Raw genomic sequence first — 15,441 nt, 5'->3', positions numbered from 1 at the left:
CTCCCAAAGCTCCATCATCTTTGCTGGCCATCAGAACACAACTTGGCTCTCTCAGCCCACTGGGGTGATGGGGCAGGGGACTGTTGGGTGCCTGCTGGTGCTCACCTGGTTCAGGTAGTAGTAGGTCTCAGCCTCCTGCAGGCTGAAGGCCTGCCGGAGCTGGGCAGGCAACCCAGCCAGCAGCTCGTAGAAGATGTGGTAGTTCCTCTCGTTTTTGGCCTGCAGAGCGGGTGTGTGGGTGCGAGGGGAGCCACCCACCTAGGTGACCCCCACACACATACAGGCCCAGGTATGCCCATAAATATAAATACATACACAGGCCTACAGGTGAGACCTGTCACCTCTGTGCTGAGTGAGCTCCCAGCTTGGTTCTGGCTGGGAATAGGGAGAGGGAGTGGAGAAGCCCTGCACTTAATGAGCATTTAATGAGAGAGGTGGCCGTTCTCACATGTGTATGGGCTACACACGCCTATGCACACTCCTGTCCATAGAGCAGACACAGGCTTCCTGCTGGCTCATTAACCAGGGTGGCTGAGCACCTACTATGGGCCTGGCCCTGTTTTCAGGCCCTTGGGACACAGTGGGGAACAATGGAGACAGAAGTCCCTGGCCTCATGGATCCCACCTGCTAGCTGGGGAGACAGATACTCAGCAAATCACTGGCTGAAACATAAAATACATCAGGCGGTGAGAAGTGCTCTGGGAAAAATAAAGCAGTGAAGGGGGTGGGGAGTTCATTTTTAAATGGGATAGCTTTCCTGCACAGGTGACATTTCAGGGAAGACCTGGAGGAGGTGAAGGCTTTGGCCATACAGGTGTCTGGGGAAGAGTGCTCCAGGTAGTAGGAATAGTAAGTGCAAAGGTCCTGAGGCAGGATCATGCCTGGTGTGCTTGAGGGACAGGGAAGAGCCAAAGTGGCTGTAGGGCATGGAGGAGGGGAGGAGATTGGGTCACATACTCACACATACACATCTATTGCTTCATTAATTCAACATTTACCCAGCCTGGCCAGGTGCCAGGCACTGAGTATACACCCACACCCCGACCCTGTCCCATGTCCCAACACACAAGGGCCTTGAAGGGCCTGGCCCACCTGAAACACAATCCTGGATTTCTCGAGCAGGTACTGGGAGGTTATGGCACCAGAGATCACGCCCCTGGGGTAAGGAGCACAGTCAACTCAAGCCTGGGCAGTCAGTGGGCAGGGCAATGGGGGCTGGTGTTGGCTCTGAGGGGCTGTGCCAGGACTGGAGTGCACTGCAAGGTCTTTGGGGGCTCCTCCACTGTCCCACTCACCCTTCCAGAAAGATCTCCACAAACTTCCCGAAGCGGCTGGAATTGTCATTCCTGACAGTTTTGGCGTTACCAAAGGACTCCAAGAGGGGCGTTGCCTCCAGGATCTGGACCCCAGAAGATGTGGAAATTATTCTGGTGGCCTAGAGTGAGGAGCATGGCCAGGGCCACCCCAGGCTTTCCAAGACACAGACTTCCCCTAGGACACACTTTGCGAGGGGCAACCAGAGTTGGCTCCCTAGAGAATCCCAGGGTCCCCTCAATGCCCCCACCTCATGTAGCCCAATCCCTACACACGGACCCCAGGTCCCCCTCTTCCAGCCCCAGCCTCTCACAAGGCAGCCCCCAGTCAGGACAGGCTGTTAGATACTACTTCCTGCCAATCCTGCCATTGTCCACACCCACACATGCACTCACAGGGGCATGAGCATGTACACACACACACTCCAAATACCTTTATCTTCAGGAGCAGTCAGCAGGGAGGAGAAGGAGAGGGGAACAAGAACAGAAGAAGGTCACCCGTAGGCCTGACCACCTCTCCCCCCGCACCACCAGGGACCTCCGACCATGGAGGGACTGTCAGATCCCTTTGGGCCCGTGGCAGGCAGGAGAACCACCAGGTAAGGCCATGGGCCTCAGAGACCCCAGGTGTCTGGGCTTGGGGACTGCAGTGTGGCCCTAGGTGTGGGTGTCTGCTAGATCTACCCCTGAAAGGCTCTGGGATGTCCTCTTCTCCCCCCATCATAGTCATGGATCACCTGGCTCCTGGAAGACCCTTCTCCCTGACCCTGCCTGTGCTCCTTCCAGGGGTTCCTTGAAAACCTGCATAGGTCACGTTCTCCCACCTCACTCAGGCTCAAAGCCAAGACCTCACTGTGATCTCCAAGGCCCTACACAGCACAACCCCTGCTGGCCTCATCTCCCCTCCCTGGCTCTGCCCAGCACCATGGCCCTCCTGACTGTGGCCTCCACACCCAGGTGCACTCCTGCCTCTGAGCACCAGAATTCTCTCCCTCTGGAGCTCTTAGCACCATTGGCAAATTCTCTCGTTTCTTTGTATGCCTACCTCCACTAAAATGTCTGCCTCTACAGGAGGAATCTGTCTTTCTGCATACCTCTGGGGCCCAGCATCTACACAGGACTTGGTGCACAGGAGGCCCTCAACAAATCTCTGCTAAAGAGATGAAATGAGGAATCGTATTTTATGAGAGCAGAGCTGCCCAGGGCACAGCTAATCACAGCTCCCACTTATTAAGCACCTACTATGCACTGGATCCTTTGGCTAATTAGCATTCCTATAAAGTAGGCCCAAATATCACCCACTTTACAGATTAGAAAACTGAGACTTGGAGAGGTGAGGTAACGTGTCCGTAAGAGTGAGAGCACAGCACCATAATCAGTGTGTACGTAGTTGTGTATGCAGTGTTCTCTTGCTAACTCATCTTCTCAGGATAAACTCTTAAGGGAGAGGCAGGAGAAGCCCAGTGTCTGTAGAAATAATACCTGTTAGCTTGGGGAAAGTGCCTGTCCCCTCCATCTGGTCATTCCCATGATCTTGTTTAATCCAAGAAATACTGTGCCCATTGTACAGAGGAGTAGACTGAGGCCCAGAAAGGAGCAGGGGCCAGCCTGGGGTAGCTCAGCGAGTCAAGGTCTGCCTGGACTGTGGCCTGTACTATCCCTCAGTCTGGGAGTTCCTTGAGGGCACCTGAGGGGTGGGTAAGCTGCTTCTCTGTCCCTAGTGCCCACTGCAGGTCTGGGGCACGGGGCCAGGGGCCAGGGGAAAGGACAGGTGAGTCAGGTGGGTTAACATCTGGTCCTGTGGTGCCATCAGCCCAGCCCCCAGATGGAGTGGTGCCTATGGTTTGGGGTGCAGAGGGTCCAGCCAGTCCCCACCTTGGGGAACCCTTGTCATATTCTCAGCCCTGTGGCCCAGGCCTTAGCCAAAGTGTGACTGGGTCCAGTGAGGGCACAAGGCTAAAACCAGCCCAATGAGAGAGAGGCCTGAGAATTTTTTTGGCCTGTTGAGAGGTGTGGGTTGTGGTTCGCAGCACCATCTTGCTGCCCAATGGGAGACTGGTTGAGGATGATGCCCATACATGGGAGGGGGTGGAGCCAGGACAAGGGACATTGTTTAAGACCTTGGATTCTGCCATGCCTAAAACTGACCCTAAATCTGGCCTGATTACATGAGCAGGGATGAGTAGTGGCTATGAAATAAACCCTCAGTTGTCCCAGCGGCTGGCAGGCACATACTCACAAGCTGGGCATAGAAACTCGTAGACCTGCCATGTCCCACAACTCCAACTATCCCCCGAAATCCTGCCAAGATGGCCTCTGCCGTAAACTTCCAATCCCAGTGCCTCTATCCTCTCACTTTGGGACACTGGGTAAGTCATCTCCCTCCCAGGCCTCAGTTTCCCCATCCATGAGTGGACCCCAGTGTACCTGTCCCAGGCTGCCCGTGAGGCTCTGGAGGGATATGACTGAAGGCACTGCTCATGGGAGGGGCGCCACATACACATCTGCTTGCCTGCCTAGCCAATCCTTCCAGGAGTATAAGCTTACAGGTTTTGAAAACCTTGCCTGGAGCAGAGGGACGGTCTGGTTAGCTGCCAGGAGACTCAGGCTAATGGGAAGGGCTGCAACATCCAGGTAAGCAACAGAGGAGCCCACCAGGAAGTAACAAAAGCCTGGGCCAATCCACTCCCACCTGAGGGCTGAGCAGCCCCCGCCTGATGCCCCCCAAGATCACCTGCTGAGATTGCCATTGGCTGGGTCACATGACCATTTACAAACCTTTATGGGCCCAGAGTGGAGAGTCTGAGAGTCAGGTTCTGAGTTGGTGGACCTTTGCCTCCAGCCCCACCTTCCCTCACCTCCAGGCTCAGGTGCATCATTTCCTCCCCACCATCTCTGTGTGGATGCCCAGCAGACACCTCAAGGTCACCATTGTCTTCTCTCTTCAGCCTTGCTCACCCAGCTGATGGCAGCGTTGTACTCACTGTGGCTCAGGCCAAATGCCTCTGGTTGCCCTTAGACTGTCCCCCCCATTACAACCTTATCTGGTCCCTCAGTAAGTTGCTGGCTGGACTCTGAACTGCACTGGGGTCTACTTCCTTGGCCTGAGCCACCGCCCTCCCTCACCTGGACTCCATGCAGCCACTCTGCTATCTCCTGAGCACACCAAACCTGTTTACGCCCCAGGGCCTTTGCACTTGCTTTTCCCGCTGCCTGTCTGCTCTTCCCCCAGACATCCTCTGGCCCATTCCTTGCCTCTTAGCAAAGCCCACCCTGACTACCACACTTCAGATTACAAACCCCAGTATTCCCCATCCCCCTCCCTACATCTTTCTCCACAACTTACCACCCTTCCACAGATACATAATTCACTGGTGTATGACTTTTCTTTTTGTTTCCTCCACAAAGGTGGGAACATTAGTCAGGCTGTGTTGCTGCTGCCTGCCTCCCCAGAGCCCAGCTCAGGCCAGGCACACAGGTCCTCAGAAAACCTCTAACGTTCTTAGGTTCACAGGGTTTGCATTCTGAGCAGACCTCCAATCCTGCAGACTCTGGCCTGGCCTCCTCAGTGTCCCAGCATCTAGAGGCCCACACCCCCATGGACCTGCCCCACATTCAGGCCTCTCCTGCCTCTTTCACAACGACTGAGCGCCATACCAGGAAGGCGAGGCCAGGCAGGAGTAGAGTGACTCCCCTTGCCCATGTGGCCTCTCCTCCAGCCAGGCCCAGGAGGGGTAGAACCTGGAGCTGCATGGATGCAGAAAGGAGGTCCCCACAGACTCTACCTGGGAGGGGAGAGAGAGCTCCAAGTCCTAAGAGCACTCTTGGTGCAACCCTAGGCCTGGCCTCCCCAACCTCCAAGTGGAGCCAAGAAGTCTCACCTCTTGGGGAACACAAGGGGTGCTCAGTTAAGGACCCTGGGAAGACAGACAGACTTACCTGCTGCATGATGCCCCGCTTTTGGTTTACGGTGGTCAGGTAGCGTAGAATCAGCTTTGTGGCCTCAGTTTTTCCAGAGCCGCTCTCGCCACTGACCAGGCAAAGGAACAGAGTAAGCTTCAACCAGCTCACTGCCTCTCCAAGGCTCCCTATACCTTGCCATGCTGCAAGAGGACATGGGCAGGCCAGCTGGCCTAGAGAAGCTGAGTGATTTTCCCAGGACCCACAGCAGTCTGTCTGAGGCAGACCTGTTGCCTGAGGTCCCCCCATATTTCCCCTCCACACATGCACTAAGGTACCCAGCCTGACCTGCTGCTCACCTGATAATTATGCACTGGTTCTGTTTGGCATCAAGCATTTTGGCGAAGGCAAGGTTTGCAATTGCAAAGAGATGCCTGGAGAGACAGGCCACAGGGAGCACTACTATGGACCTTCTTCTGTGCTTCCAAACCTCCCAGAAGGCAGGTGGAGTGGCATCTCTGTCCAGTCAAGCAGGCAATCCTGCTCCACCCCTCATTCTTGGGGAAATGTTCCCCATCATGGTCTGAGCCCCAGTGGCCGCAGCCCCAGTAGGGGCTATGGCCAGGGCTTGGGGAAATATTGTTGGGCTGAGCAGGTGGACTGCCAACTGCCACCAGCCCCAACCTATGACTGAGGGGCAGCCAGAGGCTCACCAAGCTCAGACAGACTCAGGAGAGCCCAGCACAGTTCCCTTCCCCAGTCCAGGAAGTACTCACGGAGGATTCTCTCCCAGGGCCCGCCCACTGTACTGCTGCACCTGCTCCAGCCCGTAGATTCCAAACATCCGGTATGGGTTCACCGACACCAAGATGCTGCCGATGTACGTCTGTTGTGCGGACAGTGGCCTCAGTGCCCGTGGTTCCTTGCAGCCCTGTGTGTCCCTCCCCTGCCCCTGGGAACCTGGATCCCTGTCTCCATGGGGACAAATGTCTGGCTGCCTGACCTCAGTGTTCAAACCTTGGGCCCTCTAACGGCTTGATGGTCGGAGGCTGGAGTGAGGAAAGCCCCCCAGTGCCAGCTGCTGCCTACCTCACTTATTCATAGTCAGGGCCAGGCTCCAAGCTTCTGCCTCATCATAAAACCAAACCTCCACTGTCTGGAAGGGGCAAGGGGTTGGGAGGATAGGGGATTTTGAGGTGACCAGAGCCCTTCAGGGTGACCCTGATGCCTGCACTGTGGTCCTGGGCCTCTGTTCTGTCATTCTGTGATCAGTGGCTCCCGTCCTCCCCTTGGCTACTCCACTCCTGGGACCCAGGTCTCTGGATTCTAGGACTCGGGAAGCTTTATTCATTGGGCTCCCTGTCTCCAGGTCTCTGCTCCTGGCACCCCCTGCTCTAAGACTCTATGTTTAGGGCCTTGGATGTCTGAGCCTCAGGCTCAAATAGTAGAAACCTCAAAGTTAAAACCAGAGGCCACTAGTCTGGGGCCCAGCAGGAGAAACCTGTGCTTCCCACTGGGGCCCCAGGAAACAAGGAGGAAGCTGCCTGCCAGACCCTTGCCTAGGGCAGAGCCACCCCAGGACTCACGTAAATGATGTTCCGTTCAAATCTGGTCTTGAGATTGGACAGCACAGTGGTCTCTTGGAGGTCTCTGGGAGAGCAGGAAGAAGGGCAGTCAGGGTCCACTTCCCCCCAGTGCAGGGCCTGGCCAGAAAGTCCTATCTCTGACACTGTGAGGACTTGGGAAGTTGCTTAACCTCCTGATGCCTCAGTTTCTTCATCTGCCCAGTGGGTATGATAATCACTGTCCCTACTGCACTCACTGGGCTGGGGATGCTCTTAGGTAGCAGTTGTGAGGGTTGAGTCACCATAATTGGATGCACAGCCCTCACATTTTGAGCACCTCCAATGTGCCAGCACACTCATAACAGCCATCCCATCCCCATCCTATAGTTGAGAAACTGAGGCACATAGAAATGAAGTGATTTGCCCACGGTGCTCCAACTGGTAAGTGGTGGGGCTGGGATTTGAACCCAGGCCCATCTGATGTGCAGAGCTGTGCTGGACACACAGCTGGCTTTTGTGACACTGTATGCCCTTGTTTTGCAGATGAGGAAACCAAGGCTCTGAAAATGTCCCAGGAGGTGAGAGGCATCCCTGTTAGGAGGAGGTGCTCTGGCTGGGAGTGTGGCCATTCCCCAGTGACCCCTCATTGAACCTGCCACCCTGCCCACTCACTCCAGCTGTGTCATGTCCTCCACACCATCCTCCCGGTGCTGCTCCAGGAACCGAGTGGATGGCAGGTTGCGGATGGAGTGCATCTGTGGGAGAAAGTCCTCTGGTCACCTATTAGAGGGTGCCTACGCATGGCTCCCTAGCTTGGACACACTGGGATCTGCTCCTGTTGTGAAAGAGGGAACCCTAAACACAGCCAGGTGGGTCCTGTGGGCCTCCTTGCCTTGGAACGCCAGGGGCCGTGAAGCCTTCCTCAGGGACACACAGCTGCCCTCTGCCCGGGCGTTCCCATGTGCTCCCAAGTGCTGCACATGGGCACTGCTCCCACTGACTTCCCTCCCAACCCCCCACAACCCAGTGCTGACACCCTTTTCCAGGGTGGACCCCAAGTCTTTGCTCATGTGACAACTTGAACCATTTGTATCTTGGTGCAAGGGGCCTCCAGGAAGACCAAGACCAAGAAGGGCTATCCCACTCAGTGCTGTACCCTGGTGCATAGGCCGAGCAAACATGTAGACCCATGTGCACAGACCCACACGCAACAGCATTTACAGGTCAGACAACTCCCACGCACACCTGGGGTCTTGCAAGATGCCTGCTGACATGTGTGAAGGCCTGTGGTGCCTGACTGGAGGCACATGCTCTCCATGTCCATTTAACACAGTCTCGTGCACATGGACACCTGGGGCTGTCCCCACACCTGAGGATCCTGAGACAAAAGTCCTGATGCCACGTTCGGACTGCAAGATCTCTGCTGAGCTTGGCTGTGCACACACGGGACCCATGAATGCTACAGCTGCTTAGACCTTGGGCCACACACATGCTTTCCTTGCCTGGCTGTGGCCCACCCAGCACACGTCCCAGCACAGAGGCACACATGTGCACCTCGCCTGTACAGCCTCTTAGATCCAGCCCATACCCCTCCCTGAGCAGGTGAGGAAAGGGGACACCAGGAGGGAGCTCTGAGTGCTAAGTAGGCCACAGGGAGTATCACCCTGGGGCCCTGGCCTCCCGCCCACCAGTCTGCCCATGTGTGCCAGTGGCCGCAAACCCTGAATAATTCAGCCACTCACGTATTCGAGGGTGAGGAGTGCCCAGGCATCCTTGCCCCTCACCCCAGGGCGCCCTGTGGCCCGCTTCCGCAATGCTGTGGCCCACACGGCTCTGGGCACCCGCCGCCGGGGCCAGGGCCCCCCCAGCAGCCAGGCTGCCCCGGTCGCCATTGCTGGGCTAGCTGGCTGCCCGCTCCAGGGGCACCGGTCTGCATAGGCTGAGAACGGCCTGCTGCCTGTGCCCCGCCCACCCCAGGCACCCCAGGGGAGGCTCCGGTGACCACTCCCCCTTCGCTGACAGCCACCGGGGCTCACATTCCACCGCAAGCATGGCAGCCAGGCATGGGCTTGGCACCCCTCAGAAAACTGCCTGCCCCTCACCCCACAGGTGGCCAGACTGGGGAAGAATTCTGGCTCAGCCCTGATCTACTGTGTGACCTTCTAGAGTTTGGTTGCCCCACTGTGCAATGAAGAGGCTGGAAGTTTGGTTCCTAAGCCCCCTCACCTCAGATAGTCCAAAATCCTGCAGCCCAGGGGACTGCCCTTAAGCAGGAACCCCAGAGAGAGAGAAGACTCTAATTGGAGGAAGGGTCAGGAGGAAGGAAAACGAACAGTATGAATGTGAATGTGGGGTGGGACAGGGTAGAACAGGGTGGGTCAGGGTGGACAGACAAGTCCTGAAGTTTTGTACTCAGCCCAAATCTCTGAGAACAGCTGGGGATGGACGTGCCATACAGGCTGGACTAGGCCAGGGCTGCTCAGAGCCCATGCTAGGACAAGATCCCTTTCCCAAAGTGATTTGGAAAGAGTTTCTGGTGCCTCTGTTCTGTGCCTGTCTGTGCTGGGCATCCCTTGTCCAATCCTTCATAGGTTTGCGGAGCCTGGGGTTGTTCTCCCCACGTTTCACATAGGAAGTCTGAGACCCAATAAGGCAGCAGCTCATCAAGGTCCTGAGGCTGTCTCCAGCCCTGTTTCCCAGGACAGAACCGCCAAGCCCTCCCTCTAACCTGTGCCCCCATACCTTGTTCCACCAGCTTTTGGGGCCAACCTCTTCCCAGGGGCCCCCATGGGGCAGATAGGCAGCTTCAGAGCCCAGGAAGCAGGATGGGGGGAAGGCATGTACTCGTGGCCAGCGTCGGTGGGTCTCCGCTGGGAGCCAGAGGCAGGACCAGAGCACACTCCAGGTTCTCATCTTGAGGCTGGGTTCTGGGTCTTCAGTCGGCTGGGTGGGGGGCTGCAGGGTGGCAGAACTAACTTGCTGGGAAGAGCTCAGCTTCTGCACCTGAGGCAGGACTACAGCCAGACGCCCAGGACCTGCCTTGCGCTGCTCACCTGCCTTGGGCAGCAGCCCTGGAGCCCCAGTGGACTCCAAGGGGGCTGGGGCACTGGGTAGTGTTCCCCAGCGGCGCCGTGGTGGCCATGTGGCCCTCATCCTGTCATATGCAGCCAGAGGGTGGGAGAGGCTGAGCCTTAGCATCTTCTGCTCTCGGGGAGAGTCCTTGGGGGGCTTTGGGTTTGGGGGCTCAGGCTTTGCTGGTGGCCATGGGTTCCCAGGGTGCGACTCTTCTTTGGGCTTCTCAGGGCTGGGGCTGGCCGATTTGGCCAGCTCTCCAGGCCCCAGGTCATGGTGTGTGCCCAGGAAGACACTGGTCAAGTCAGAGGCTGGGTCCTCCAGCTGGGGGTCAGGGGACGGCACAGGGCCAACGTGCTGGAGAAAGGGGTTTTCCGGTATAGGGGGTGGTCTGGAAAAGCCCTGGCGGCTGCCTGCGCGTCCTGGCCAAGGTGAGGATGGGCGCTGGCTGGGAGGCATGTCCATGTCCCAGCTGGGGACCAGCGGGGGCACCGTCCAGGGTACTTCGGAGTCCTCGGATTCCTGCGGGCTCTCCCGGAGCTCGGGGGCAGCCGCAGCGGCGGCCACTGCCGCAGGCCAAGCCCCGGGACTCAGAGGCCTCTGGAAGGACTGGCGCAGCCTGGGCCTCACGGCCCGCATGGGCGGCTCGCTGAGCCGGCGCCACGAGCGTGGGAGGCGCGAAGGCAGGTTGAGGGAGCCGCGCCGCGGGCCGGGGCCCAGCAGAGGGGAAAGCAGGGGCGCCTGCGGGGTGCCCGGCCGCCCGGAGACACGGCGCGGGTACAGGGGCTCCCGCAGTGACCGGGGCCGGAGGGGCAGGGGCGAGAAGGTCGGCTGGAAGGAGCCGGCCCGCAAGGACGGCTGCGGGGACGCAGGCCCCACGGGGGAGCGGTAGCCCAGGCCCGGCAGGCTCCTCAGCGAGGGCTGGGGAGAGGGCAGGGGGGGCCAGGCCTGCCTCCGGGACGCCGGCGGGGAGGTCCCCGGGAAGCTGAAGGTTGCCCCCCGCCGCAGGTGGGAGCCGCGGAAGGAGGGCCGGGGGGCAGAGAAGGCCAGCAGGTCGAGGGGCCCCTCGGGGCTCAGGGGCGGGGGCTCCGCGAAGGCCCACCAGCTGGCCTGCGGCGAGAGCGGCACGTGGGCCGGCGCGGCCCAGGGCGGCGGGTGGCGGCGGAGCGAGCCGTAGGGCGAGGCCGGCCCGGGCGGGCCCGCGGGCGGCGGGGGCGGGCGGGCGGCGGGGGGCGCGGGGCTGGGGGGCCGCCGGGGCGCGGGCGGGGCGAGCAGCGCGCTCCAGTGGGCGGGCGGCGCGGGCGCGGGCGCGGGCGCGCGGTGCGAGTTGTTGTTGTTCTGCGCGCGCGCCTGCGCCCTGCGCAGCACGATGGGCGTGTTGGGCCGGTCGGGGTCCATGCCGGCCAGCTTGTAGCCGAAGCGCTTGTAGGCCGCCTCCCGGACCGCCGGGCCCCCGCGCCCGGCCTTCGGGCTGCCCCTGAGCCGCGGGACGGGCTTCTTTTCCGACAGCGTCTTCTTGAGGAAGCGCGCCAGCGAGGTGGGCGAGGCGGCGGCGCGGGGCGGCGCGGGGCGGCCGAACGCGGGCCCGAAGCCCAGGCCGCGGGGGGCGCGGTGGGCGCCGAAGGCCGACAGGGCCCGCTGCAGGCTGCGCTCGCGCGGCGTGAGGAAGCCCCAGAGCGGGTGGGCGTAGGGCCCCGTGCGCAGGGGCAGGCGCGGCTCCTCCTCCTCCTCCTCCTCCTCCTCCTCGCCCCCCAAGGGCAGAGGGATGTCCAGGGAGGGGGGCAGGGGCACCTCCAGCTTCTCCTTCCCAAACAGCTTCACCTGGGGCCGCGGGAAGAGGCGGAACCTGCGGATGAGGGAGAGCTTGGAGCGGGCGGGCTTGTCCATGCCTTGCTGCTCGAAGAAGGTGGCGCTGGGCAGGCGGAAGGAGGTGCCCTGCTGCTCCCCGGCCGCCTCCTCCGACTCCTCCAGCTCCGCGATGTCATCCATGGGGTGGGCGTAAGGGTTGTAGGGCGACAGGATGGGGGGTGGCGCCCATGGGTATGCGAAGGCCGACTCCTCCGGGTAAAGATAGGGCACTTCCGGGGGGTATATGGCCTGGCCGCCACCCCCGTAGATGCCTTCAGCATAGGCGACGCCGTAGGGCGCGTCATAGGGCACCCCGTAGGGGTCCAGGGCAGGCCCCTCGTAGGGGACGTCGTAGGGCAGGAATGGCCCTTCGTAAGGTGCAAAGGGGTCCAGGTAGTAGCCGTGCGCGTACGGCTCGGCCTCGTAGCCGTAACCGTCGTAGTAGCTGTAGGGAGACACGTAGGCCCCGGGGGGGGCGTAGGGGGGCTCGTAGTCGTCGTAGCCGTAGCTGTAGGCGTAGGGAGACGCGGGGGGGTAGACGCCCCCGTAGTAGTCCGGGCCGTAGGGGTCGTAGGCGTCCTCGGGTGGGTACCCGGGGGTGCGGTCTGCGTAGGGCGGCCAGGCGGGGCCGTAGGGGCCGTAGGCCGTGTAGGGGTCGTAGGCCGCGTAGGGGTCGTAGGCCACGTAGGGGTCGTAGGGGCCGTAGGGGCCGTAGGCGGCCAGGCGGGGCTCGGGCTCGTCGTAGGGCGGGAGCGACTGCCGGTCGTAGTAGCTGTCGCCCTCGCGGTGGTAGTCGTAGTACTCGCCCAGGTCCTGGAAGCCCTCCAGCCCGTACAGCGACCGGCGGGGGCCCGCGTGCCGCAGCGGGGCGTCGTCCTCGGAGGGCAGGAAGCCCACGGGGTCGCCCGAGGCGTAGATGCTGCGGCTGCGGGGGAACCTGCGCAGGCGGCCGCCGGGCCGCAGGATCTCGGCGCCCGACGGGAAGGGCAGCTTGCGGGAGCCCACGCGGGAGCCCGCGCGGTGCAGCCAGGCGTCCACGGCGGCCCGCTCGCTGCCGGCCTCCTCCGCCTTCTTGATGAGAAACCTCTTGGTGAGCCAGTTGATGGCGGTGGACGCCTTGCTGAGCGACTGGGCGCGAGGCCGGAGGCGGCCGTAGCCGCGGCGGCCGGGGAAGCGGATGACCATGAAGGACGGCTTCTTGCCCTTCATCGCGCGCTTCTTCTTGCCCATGCGCATCTGCGTCATGAGCTTCGACGTGGACTTGAGCACGGTGCGTGCTTTCTTCTTGCGCTTGGTCTTCTGCGGGCCCGTGTGGAGGCCCCAGAAGAAGGCCGACGCGCTGCGGAACTGGCCCTTCTTGGATATCTTGGGCGTGCGGTCGCGGAAGCCCATGAACAGCCGCGACGTCCCCTTCAGGCTCCGCTTGGGCTTCTCGGGCTCCGGCGCCTTCTTCCCCTTCTTCCCCTTCTTCGCCTTCTTCTCGTCATCTTCGTCCTTGGCCATGGCGGCCGCCTGCGCCCCTCGGGCCGGGCCGGGCGCTCAGGGGCTGGGCGGCGAGGGGCCCTCCTGCCGGGCCGGGCGCTCAGGGCCGGGCGCTCGGGGGCCCTCCTGCCGGGCCGGGCGCTCAGGGCCGGGCGCTCAGGGGCCCTCCTGCCGGGCCGGGCGCTCAGGGCCGGGCGCTGAGGGGCCGGGCGCTCAGGGGCCGGGCGGCCAGGGGCGCTCCTGCCGGGCCTCGCGCGCGGCCGGCGTCCTGGCGGCTGGGGCTGGCCGGGCGGCCCGGGGACCCGGTTTCCAAGAGGGCGGGCCCGTCGTTCACCTCCTCGGGTTTCACCTCAGGCCCCGGTGGAAAGTGCGCGGTGTCGGTTACCGGGCGGGGCCTTGGGCCCTGGGGGCAACAGGAGGGCCTCCCGCCCTCGCGGCCGCCCGGGCTGAGGCGCTGGGCCCGAGCCGCGCGGGACGTTCAAACCCTGCAGGGGCCTCGGGGGCGCTGGGGAGGGAGGAGGGAGGAGGCCGGCAGGTGCCGGGGCCCTGGCCTGCAACCTGAGCCGCGGCGGGCGTGAATAATGCATGGCCGCTCCCAGCTCCGGCCGCGAGGCGGAACCGAGGGCCGGCGGCCTGGCCGGGTCCCGCTCGGCCCCGTGGCCTCTGGAAAGCCCGTGCCCCGCGGCCGCACCTTGCTTGTCTGTGGGACGGAGCGATGGGCCGCGTCCTGTGACCTCAGAGCTGCAACAGGACCCGCGAGGCCGCTGCTGGCGCTGGGCGGGCCCCTGCGCTCCGCCCTGAAGGCCGCCAGCCCCTGGCCGTGCCACCCTGACGCTCTGGCGCAGCTGGTCCATCCAGGGGGGACTCGACCCAAGGCCGTATGCCCACTGTCTGGCCGATAACCAGTCCACCTCCAAGAACCTGCACTGTAAGAGGCGGAGGCTGGGGCCTGTCAGATGAAGGGGGTGCAGGGAGAGCTTGGGGGTCGCAGCCCTGGGACCTGAGGCCTCAGAACCATTCCCCCTCCCCCTCCTCTCTGCCCACGGGTGAACGAACAGGACATACAGGGCTCAGGGTGGCTAAAGACAGACCTCCAGCTAAGGTCTAGCTCTCCACTCACTGAGCTTGTTTAGTCTTCAGGTCCAAAGCGAATTCTTTGGTCCACTAAGGTTCTGCATGGACGAGTCTGGCACAGAAAGGTTCTGGCCCTGGTTCTGCCCCTTGCTGACCCCATGCCTTGAGGCGGCTTTGGAGCCCCAGCTTGCTCAACTATGAACCGGCCAGCGAGCGGGGACTGAGAGGTGGATAAGTGAGCGAGCAGGTCTCTCCCGTCTCCTCACTTCCTTTGCCTCTCTGCTTTTCTCTCCTCTGTTCTTCCTCCCCCAAGATTCACCAAGAGTCAGTCAGTGCCCAGCAATTCATGGGGTGGGTGGGGTGAGGAGGGTCCTGTCAGGAGCTGCTGGCACTTGCTGCAGGCAGCCCCCAGGGAGCCGAAGGTAAGTTGACAGGAGGAACTAGAGTAATCAGGTGGCTTCCAGGGCAGGAGTCATGCAGAAAAACTCGGCCTGCTGCAGTGTGAGGTTTTGAGGGACACCCGCTCTCCCCGTCGCCGCCTCCTGTGTTGCCCATTCTGCCTCGTACGACTCTGTGGCTGCTGCCCACTTGAGGGAAAACAGAGGGTATGGGTTCATTCTATCTGAGCTCAGAGATGCCAGCAGTCACCCCTGCCCCTCTGGGGCCAGTTTTCTTTTTTTTCCTTTTTTAAAAATATACCTTTATTGATTTCAGAGAGAGGAAAGGAGAAGGAGAGAGATAGAAACATCAATGATGAGAGAGTCATTGATCAAGCCCACAACCGGGGCATGTGTCCTGACCGGGAATTGACCCTGATCGCCTGGATCCTAGGTTGACGCTCAACCGCTGAGCCACGCCCGGCCGGGCTGGGGCCAGTTTTCAATTTGAGCCTTGGCCACTATTATCTCATGAGATTCTCTCAACAGGCCCCTGGGATGGGAACTATCACCTCCATTCTCTAGATAAGGAAACTCTCAGAGAAGTTAAGTGACTTGTTCAAGGTCAGCCAGCTTGGGATGGTAGAACCGGGCTTGGACCCAGGCCTTCCAAAGCCACCTTCCTTGCTAGGCCCTCCTGCCGGCTAGGCTCCTGGGTCCTTGGGCCATCATGTGGGAGGGGAGCTGGATTCCTCAGTTAGCCTGGCCCCTGACCCTCAGGGTCCTGTAACCAGCATACATTTGCTTGG

General features: G+C 61.3%; 1 protein-coding gene across 1 annotated transcript in view; it reads right to left on the bottom strand.

The window, feature by feature from the left end:
• The window catches only part of MYO15A (myosin XVA), a 50,129-nt gene extending 36,927 nt beyond the window's left edge, over positions 1-13,202 (bottom strand). The window contains exons 1-10 of the mRNA XM_016196490.2: positions 9,522-13,202; positions 7,452-7,534; positions 6,801-6,864; positions 5,991-6,100; positions 5,574-5,648; positions 5,254-5,344; positions 1,748-1,753; positions 1,297-1,400; positions 1,094-1,157; positions 106-219 (exon numbers count right to left, since the gene is read on the bottom strand). Coding sequence (XP_016051976.2) covers positions 106-219; positions 1,094-1,157; positions 1,297-1,400; positions 1,748-1,753; positions 5,254-5,344; positions 5,574-5,648; positions 5,991-6,100; positions 6,801-6,864; positions 7,452-7,534; positions 9,522-13,202 — 4,392 coding nt within the window. The remainder of the gene's footprint in view (positions 1-105; positions 220-1,093; positions 1,158-1,296; positions 1,401-1,747; positions 1,754-5,253; positions 5,345-5,573; positions 5,649-5,990; positions 6,101-6,800; positions 6,865-7,451; positions 7,535-9,521) is intronic.
• Positions 13,203-15,441: the final 2,239 nt, after the last annotated feature.

Source organism: Miniopterus natalensis, chromosome 17 (assembly GCF_054644295.1).
Source record: "Miniopterus natalensis isolate mMinNat1 chromosome 17, mMinNat1.hap1, whole genome shotgun sequence".
Classification (NCBI taxonomy): Eukaryota; Metazoa; Chordata; class Mammalia; order Chiroptera; family Miniopteridae; genus Miniopterus; species Miniopterus natalensis.
The sequence above is the reverse complement of the archived record's forward strand: the minus strand, read 5'-3'. Positions and strand labels throughout refer to the sequence as shown.